The 9,881-nt window shown below is 28.4% G+C and overlaps 1 protein-coding gene across 1 annotated transcript; it reads right to left on the reverse strand.

Moving 5' to 3' along the window:
- Positions 1-1,065: 1,065 nt before the first annotated feature.
- LOC120163770 (glutaredoxin-C6-like) lies at positions 1,066-1,838 on the reverse strand. The gene has a single exon (XM_039173611.1). The coding sequence runs from the start codon at positions 1,803-1,805 to the stop codon at positions 1,329-1,331; it is 477 nt and encodes a 158-aa protein (XP_039029542.1). The 5' UTR covers positions 1,806-1,838; the 3' UTR covers positions 1,066-1,328.
- Positions 1,839-9,881: the final 8,043 nt, after the last annotated feature.

Raw genomic sequence — 9,881 nt, forward strand, 5'->3', positions numbered from 1 at the left:
CAATTCCAACTTAACTAGATTTCAAGCTATTATAATAAGTCTTTTGGGCTATATTTATAGGTCTCGGGTCAACCCGAACTACTAACCCGAGATTTGGGGCATTACATAATGTGACATTACTATTGATTTTAGTTGTATATAAAGAGGGACATACATGGAAATTTATGCTAGGGATGTAAACTTAAGAAATTATATTAAACATTTACGGGGTGCGAAATTATAAAATAACATATGTGTGAAATTAGATAATCAATAGAAAGTATATAAACTATACAAAAATTTAAAATTTTTAAGGGTGCAGCCGCACCTTCTAACATCCCCTCAGTCCATCTTTGTACATAAGTAGACCCATAGGTGGGCATGGACATGAGGGTCACCTGTCAAGAGTCCAAAATTTAGTGCATATATAATTAAAAAAAGATAAATTACTTATTTAGTCACTCATTTATGTTTGCTTTATTTTTTGGTCATCCAATTATTGTTTTTTAAAATTATTCATTTGTTACGTTTTTATTTCTGTTTTAGTCACACATTTAATTAATGTAGACACGTACGTGGAATTTGTTAATTATTTTTTAATTTGAATATAATTTATTTTTGTATTAGAATAGGATCATGCTTGTTTTGTGTGAGTAGTTAGTTTTTTAATAATTTTTTTGATGTGTTCTATTTGAAATATAATGTATTTATAGATGATTTGTTAAGTGTAATAAAAAAATATAATTTATAAGCAAATTAATTTGTTTTTCTTATTCTTACTATTCACTTTTTTAAATATGTGTTATTAGATGTCTAGTTTTCATGTTCGTCCTAAGACCACCAAAATCTCAGAACAGTTTGTATATAAATTGATAATAAACATGTGCATTAGTTAATGTATAATCTTCTTTGCTATACTCTAAAAAAATGTTCTTTGCTATGACTGGTGAGTATGTTTTCGGTTTAAGAGTGTGTATATACTACTTTCTTTAATAATTCCAATACACTATTCATTAATATTTAAGTTTATACAACATAAATTATTAATTAAAATAACCAATAATGAACAAATTCGAGTGGCTCTAGGATGCTCAATAATTGGTAACCAACCCCACTTCAAAATAGCCCATTCCACTCGTTGTTCATTCTCTAAACTCAGATTTAATCCCCTCCCCTTGATCGAAGCTGCAGAAACTCTCTCCTTTGGAAGTGGACTGCATGAATTTATGTTTATCGACTTATAAAATGGAAGGAACAACCCCAAATTGAAGAAGCATTAAAAAAGAAAGCCTGATCGTTACATGATTCTTAATGCGATATTTAATAATTATAATAATAGTACTTATATGTCATACCCAGAAAGCACCAACTTCGACGAGCTTTGGAACGAGGTGGCCACTGAGGTGAAGAGCCATGAGGGATTCTAGGCCGCCGATGCCGGTTCCACCGATGAACACCGCGGGGGAAGGGATCCGAGGGGAGACACTGTATTGAGCGGGCGGCGCCGGAGGAGGGAGGGAAGCCATCTCATGGTCATCGAGTTCGATGACAGTAGGGTGAACCCCGATGGTGGCCAAGAGCTTTTTCATGACCTGACACATGCAACAAGACGATCGGCTGAAGATGATGACAGGGTGCTCCGATATCAGCTTCCTGAGTCGCGTCTCCGTGGGTTCGTACTCATCCATGGAGAGACAGCCGCTGATGGCGGTTGTTGTGGTTGTGGTGGCGCTCATGGGGGCGCTGTTGGAGGAAGAGGAAGAAGGTGGTGTTAGTGATGTTAGATCAGGCTGCACAACGTCACTTGAGCAACTTGGGCTTTGCATTGTTGATAGAAAAAGAAGCTTTCTTTTATATATATATATATATATATATATATATGTTTGTAATTATATTTGTGGTAATGTCGACCGCGAAAATAAGTGGGATGAGGGACTTAAATATAAAATAAGTGGAGCTCAGGCTATTATAACTTCTTGCATCATCAAGTACTGCAATAAATAGCTTCGCTCTAATTTTAGGGATCATGGGATATAGGAGCATTAAATTCTCATTTCAATTTATTTTATTTTATGTTAATTGAAATTAATTTTTATTTTAGATAATTTTTAAAATAAAATATTTTAATTTTTAAATTTAAATTTAAATTGTATATTGATATCTAATTTATGAATTAAATTTATTAAATAAATAATTTAAACGAAATGTTATAGAGTTTTATTACGAGATGACTCTTATAACGTAATATATCTAATTCATAATATTATGATTTAAACTCTTCATTTTATTAAGAGATTTAATACTTTAATCTAATCTAATAGATCAATTGATTATTAATAGATCATATAGTTGTTTTGATTTAAAAATGTTTTAAATTCTACCTCTGAAATAATTCACTTTTTACTGTTAAATTGATTATTAATAGATCAATAAGAATGAATAGGTGTATGTATGGGAAGTAGATATTTCGAAGAGAAGAGATGACACTTCTCGTGATCAAGACATTCCCTGCTACATGGGTGCTGTTATCACTTTTCACTCTCCTTTGGCCAAGGAGATTGTTGGATTTTTGGAAGACAGAGTGATCCATGCCATTTTAAATATTATCATGATAATTATGTTAAATGAGTTATATATATTATATTTTATGAATTAAAAGTATTAAAATAGAATATAAAATATTTTCATTAAATAAGAAAACTAAAATTCTAGCTGTTTTCTTCCTCCTCTTCTCTCTTTTTTTTTATTTATAATTTGTGTTAATTTTATTGATCAATCTAATTTTTCCTTCTTTAATTTTGTTTAACCAACGGCGACATTAGTTTTGATGCTAGTTGTCGCCGACCGTTGTCTTTTTATTTTTTTTGTTTTTTTGATAAGAATACTTATGTCTTTGTGACATGTTTTCTATTTTTATGACACGTTTACCTTTACCTTTGTGGCACGCTTTGCTCTGTCTTTTGGTAGCTTACGGTTTTTTGTCGCTGTTTTCATTTATCTTTTTTCTCAGGGTTAGATTTGATATCGTCACGACTGATCAAGATGACACTTATTTGTTATTATGTTGATCTTTCCTGTTTTGGACTCTCAGATTGATTTGCATACGCATTTTGCATTCGTTGATAGTTTTCTCATGTCGCTTGACTCTGATTTACGATTTATCGGTTGTCTTTAGTAGCTTCATATCATTTTGTGGTTCGTTTGTCAATGTAGTCAAATTTATTTGTATCTTTATTTTGTCAGAACATTGGTTAGATTTTTTAATCTTTTCCTTTTTTTGGCCCTTGTGTGATCTAAGAGACTAATTTTTATGTCAATGATTATAGAAAAAATGTACTAAGTATAATTTAATTTATGTTTACAGTTATTATTATAAAATTTCATTATAATTCTAAATATTTTTTATTTTTTAAAAAACCTTGCGGTCTTCTATAAAAAAATATTTTCATTAAATATCAAAGAGTACGTTAAAACGTGTCCATAATAAGTCTTATTAAAATACTATTTTTTTAACTGAAAATTTTAATACGTGGGATCTGGGTTTTATTATGTGTTTCTTCGGGCCCACATAATGAATTGGAGTGGCCCACTGAAGGAGCACCGTTGATGGTGGTAAATGAATATGGTGTCTGCCATTAGATGAGATCCTGACAAGCAAAGGGAATTGCATCACCTCAGGTCCCACTTTATCGTCTTCCCAAGCTGATTTTTCATTTCAATTTTTATACGTATGAAATAATTAATATTATTGCCCGGTATTTGAGCATCCGTTCAAGTTCTTTTTTTTTGGGGGGTGATAAATTGTTTTCAAGTTTGTTACCATATGGAAAAAGGTGCAAGGTTTTTTTTTGTCTAAATTTATTTTAATGTTATTATATAAAATGAATTTAAAATATGAAGATATATACTGCAAAAATAAAGAGTCAATTTTAATTATTTATTTTCACTCATTTAACAGATTTAAATCTGTGTAAAACTAAAAGAGTTTTATATTGTAACATGATCATATCTTTATTAATTTTAATTATACTTTTTTATTAATTTAATGTGATTATAAGTGATAATATATGTTTTAGAGACTATCAATCATTTGATAATAAACAATCAAATATTATATAGTTGTTGGTACTCAAACCCAATACTTTTAGGGATAAGAATAATCTCTTTAACCACTGAGTTAGTTTGGTTCGTGCTAATTATAGTTATATATTTATTATTATTATTATTTTATAAAATAAGTAAATAATTAATTTTTAAATATATTGGTTTATGTATTTAAGTTATCATAAATATTGTACGAACTAAGCGACCTCGATAGGAAAAAATTTTTTTGTTATTCTTTCTGGTTTTTAGGATAATTTCACGAGAATACATTTTTAGGATAATTTCTGATTTTTAGGATAATTTCACGAGAATACATTTTTAACATACAGTGTTTTTTGTTTCGCATGTCATATAATGCAAAGACGTGTAGAGTTTTAAATACTTTTGATAAGATGCGACCACATAATCACATTTTTATCTTATGTAATTAAAATGAATACATTTTTTTTTAATTTTTTAAATGTTATTTTAATTATTTTTTAAATAAATATTTTCATCATAAAGTAATCCTACTTTCACATCTTAAATTTAACATATTGTTTGGAGTCTATAAACAAATCGCCATGTGGTTCGACTACGGACGTCGGGAGCTGGCAGGCTGGAGCCCTGGGTTTCTTCCTCTTTTGTATGTGGTTCAATTTTTTTGGATTAAGTATAAAATAAATGATCAAATTATACTTTTTTTTACGAATATATGCTTAAAGTATTTTTCGATTTATTCAAATGTTTAAAGTTATAAATATTATCATTTTTAGGTATCTTACATTACAAATGTTATCACTTTAAGTGTTTCGGTGTTAACGACCGTTAAAAAATCTCGTTAAGTGGCACGTGTCATAATCTGATAATTTTAAAATTTTATTTGGAAAAACTTAAAAATATTTTATTTATGAAAACCCCATTTTTATCTAAAATACCAAGAAACCATAAACTCTTAAAATCTCTTTTTTTATCCCATTTATTCCAACTGCCAATCATATCGGGCCACACATTTGTCGGCGGCAGACCACCCATACGTCGTTGACCACCTACTAACCGATTACAACTCTTAATATCATCTCAAAACCTAAAATTCTTAAATCACTAAATTTCAATCCCTAATCTCTAAAATTTATTTGATCAATTGTGATAATAGGTTGTTTAATCAATTGTGAAAACCAGCCCCTTGGCCATTTGATCGGCTAGCCGTTTGAATTTTGGCTGTTTGGACATGAAAATTAAAACGACAAAAGGAGAGGGGAGGGGAAGCACGCTTTTTTATAATATTTTATTTTTTTAAATAAATATTTCAAAATTTTAAGTTTGTGATATGTTTCATTAATGGGGTTTTAACGGCCGTTAACATTAAGATACATAAAGTGATAATTTTTGTAACGTCGGACACCTAAAGTGATAATGTTTATAACTTTAAACATCTGGATGGACCGAAAAATATTTTAGGCACCTATTCGAAAAAAAATATAATTTAAACACTTATTTTTTTTACTCAAGCCTTTTATTTTTCTTCCGGATTTTAACATTTTTAAATTTAAAAATATTAAAATATTTATTTTAATTCTTAAATATATATAATTTCGACCATTATATAAACTTTTTTAACTTTGTATAGGTTAATTTTGGATCGTCGTCATCGTCGTCGTCGTCGTCGTCGTCGTCGTCGTCGTCGTCGTCGTCGTCGTCGTCGTCGTCGTCATCGTCGTCGTCATCATCATCATCATCATCCAGTAGTTGATGAGAGCAGGTTCTTAAAGGCTAATGGCAGAATTGTTCAGTAGTGATCAGAAGATGCTTAAACATGTCTCAACTACGGCATTGACAGGCACCTTTATTATATGCTCTTCTACCATACCCGTGATCTTCATTCATGGATTTCCATAATCTCTCTTTCAACACTAGATGCTTGGTTGCTATATCATCATTTCATGCATTGTCATCTCTTCGATCCTTAAATACTAAAATTTATTGATTCAATATTTAAAATGATTATTAGTGATCAAATTACACTTTTTGGTGTCTAGACCGTTACAACTGTTAAACATTGTCGTTATGTCGTCTTTGTAAAATTTTAAAATTTTATATTTAAAAAAATTAATTATTTGAGTGTGACACGTGCCACTTAAAGGCGGAACTTAACGTCCGTTACGACCGAGACACCTAAAAATGTAACGTTGAAAACATTAGACACCTGGATTGACCGAAAAAAAGTTTAGGCACCTAAATGAGAAAACGATATAGTTTTGACACATATTTTTGTATTAAACCTATTTATAATAAAATAATATATAATAATTTGTTAAATGATTAATATTATTTATTTTTAATTAATATTTAAGTATTAGCAAAATCTATTCAACAAACTTCAATGATTTATATTATAGATTAACTACACGAATGATCAGTTATGTTTGTGTGTTATTTATTTTTATCACTAATTTAAAAAAATATAAATACGATTATTTTCATTTTTATGATCACCCTAAGTTTACTATCTTTAATAACAGTTAAATATTTTGATATAATCACATATTACTCTCAGTTATTTACATATTTTCTCAATTTAAACATACTTTTAATAAATTAAAATAAATTTAATCCCCTAATCAAATGATGTCACTTGTCATGTCATGTCACCATTCAATTGAAGGACTAACTTTATTTTAATTTAATATTTTTTTTCACTAATCAAAGAGTGAAATGTGTCACCCTATGGTTGAAAGAAAACAAAGAAAAGCAAATTGGGGTAAAAAAAAATTCAAACCTTAATCACTTAGAAAACTAAACATGTATCCAACCATTAAGCCATGACCATTTCTTCGTCTAAAGTAGACAACATGGTTATATATTTTGTATCTTAGTGTATAAATACTTAAATTCATAATATTTTATATATATTAACTTAAAAAATATTTTTTATGTTAACTTATTAAATATATTTTATTATTAACTTATTTTAAAAATATTTTATTTTTTATTTTCATTTAAAAATTATTTAAAAGTATGACTAGATTGAGAGAATATGTAAATAATAAGGATCAAATGTGTGATTATACCAACTATCACATCACATATTATGTTAATTGTTAACATCATTTAACTTGTGATGACCACATCTTAATTAAATAAAAATGAAAGTGATCATATATTGATTAAATAAAATCAAAAGTAGACATATATTATGTTTTTGAAATCAATGACCAAAAGTGGACAAAACACAAACATAAGTGATCATCCGTGATTCTATGTAGTTAACCCTTATATTATTCTCATTATCTTTGATTGAATTTGTAGCATGAATCGGATAATTTTAATTTAATTAGATATGTTTTAATTTTAATTTTTTAAAATAAAAGTATAGATAAATTTAGATAAAATATTGACTCATATTTCAGATATGATCACATTTATAAATATAAAATATATTAATTTTATATATGAATTTAGTCTATAAACACTTTTAATAGAAATGGATACATACCCATATCAATTGAAATACATTAATATACATCAAAATTTTGGTTAAAAATTAATATACCTAATATCAATTTAAGACCAATAGAAACTTATATGACTAATACCAATATGTTATTGACTAACATCGTTCTTGCATTTCTTATTAAGGGTGCCCAAAATAATCTGTAACTATTAAATGTAATATTATATTTTGATTAAAATAATCTGTGTAATTATTATATTTCACATATTAATTAAACTATTAAGAGTAAATAATTTTGATCATTTGAACAGTTAAAAATGACAGTTAGCGATTATAAATTCTGATAAATAATTAATAGCTGACTATCATTAATAAAATATAATTATATTTTTAAATAAAATAAAATAATGGTTTCTCCCTATTTTTTAATTAATCTGATCACTTAAAAATTTCCAGCCATATCCCTAAAATTTATCGGGCACCTTCACATCTTCACTCACTCTCCAATCTCTTATCCTATCTATCTGTGCAGCTTGAAGCCACCGTGACAAGTTCTTGTATTTATCTAGAAACTAGCTAATATTTATCAGAAACATGGATAGCAATGCAATTACAATCATATAAATATCGCATTTGTTTGTGTGTTTAGATTCAGAATTATATAAGTATGTTCATTAATAAATATGCACGAAAAATTTTAAACTGGAAAAAATTAATATACTTCTTGAAACTGACATTCGTGGTGTCGCGGCCGTCTTTCGGTTGGGTTCGAATTTGGGCTTTGACTTGAAATAACTGGGTTAGAGTCGCCACCGATCATTTTAAAAACAGTTAAGTGGATCGGATACCATCTTACATAATCTGTGTTTTATAAAAAATGTGTCGGGTTCGGGAGTCGGTTATGGTCAAGGAAGGATTAGCAACCTTGAATCGTCCTTTCGGTACCAATTAATTTACCGGTTGTCTTTATTTGCAAAAATTTAAATTTAAATTTAAATTTAAAACGTTCGATTAGAATTACTTACCTCTGATTGGTTGAAATTTTCTAAAAACGGGTAATAAATATTAGATAACAAATGATAAATAAATATTAAATAAATGAAAGGGAAAAAGAAAAAAAAATAAAATAAATCAAAATGAAAAAAGGGAAAAATGAAGAAAAAAATAAAAATAAAAATAGATCAAATGAAAAAAATATTAAATAAATGTGAAAACAAAAAAATATAACAAAAAAAGATAAGTGAAATTAAGTAAAAAATAAATAAAAATAAAAAATAAAAAATAAAAAATAAAAAATAAAAAATAAAAAAATAAATAAAAAATAGAATAAAATAGAATAAAAATATAAAAAGGTTTAAATTTTGAAATAAAAAAATTAAAAAAAAATTAATTACATTAGTGACCAAAATAAAACATGCATAAAATAATATGGCCAAATCATAAGTAATAATATTTAATGAGACTGATCAGAAATAAACCAGAACAACTAAAATTATGACAAATACGAACTAAAATAAAACGAATGCAAAATAAAAGAGATAAAAAATGATTAACCCCTAAGATAAATGAACAAAGCATGAAGTTTCCAGACCACAGGGACCTGACACATGATTTACCCAAAACTTAAACTAAACAAACACACTCTTATCATTTCCACTAGCTCTACGAACCAAAGAAAATCAACATGCACTTTCCCTTTCTCTTCTTATCTTCTCTCAACACGCAGCAACCATGGCGACCTAATGTCCGATGAACATACTCCAACAATTGTTCCTTGAAGTATTTGCTTTCGATTTTAGACTCGGATTGCTGGAGAATTTTTTTTTCTCTGTATTTTTATTGCTGAAAAGTCTCCCTTTTTTCCATAAACAAAGGTGAGTTCCCCATTCTCCTCTCTTATTTTTTTCGAATCCGAAAATACCTTGCTTTTTTTCTCGAAAACTCTGTATTTTCGTATGATTTCCCTCGTGTTTCCTCCTGTTTTTTCAACACGAAATCACTTCCCCTTTCTCTGTGATTTGAACACATATATAGTCTAAAAGGAATCCCTATTTTTAGTTCATTTTAGAGTTCTATTTAAATTGAAACTCATGCTTTGATTTCGTGTTTTTCAGTTGTCCATGGAAACACGTCGCATATTAGTTGTTTTTCTGTTTTGATTCGGTGCTGAAAATCTCGGGTTGTTACTGTTGTGGACCACTACTGCATGTGTGGAGGGTCTTCGGAAGAAGAGAGCTTGGCAGCGAAAATTTAGTGTCTACAGCTGCCCCTCTTTGTCCTTTTTCGTAGAACAAAAAATATGACAAATATAAAAAGACACAAATTTTCGTTCGGTACACATGGGCTTGTGAACAAGCCTGCTCCT

This window comes from Hibiscus syriacus, unplaced genomic scaffold (assembly GCF_006381635.1).
Source record: "Hibiscus syriacus cultivar Baekdansim isolate YM2019G1 unplaced genomic scaffold, ASM638163v2 tig00111495_pilon, whole genome shotgun sequence".
Taxonomy (NCBI): domain Eukaryota; kingdom Viridiplantae; phylum Streptophyta; class Magnoliopsida; order Malvales; family Malvaceae; genus Hibiscus; species Hibiscus syriacus.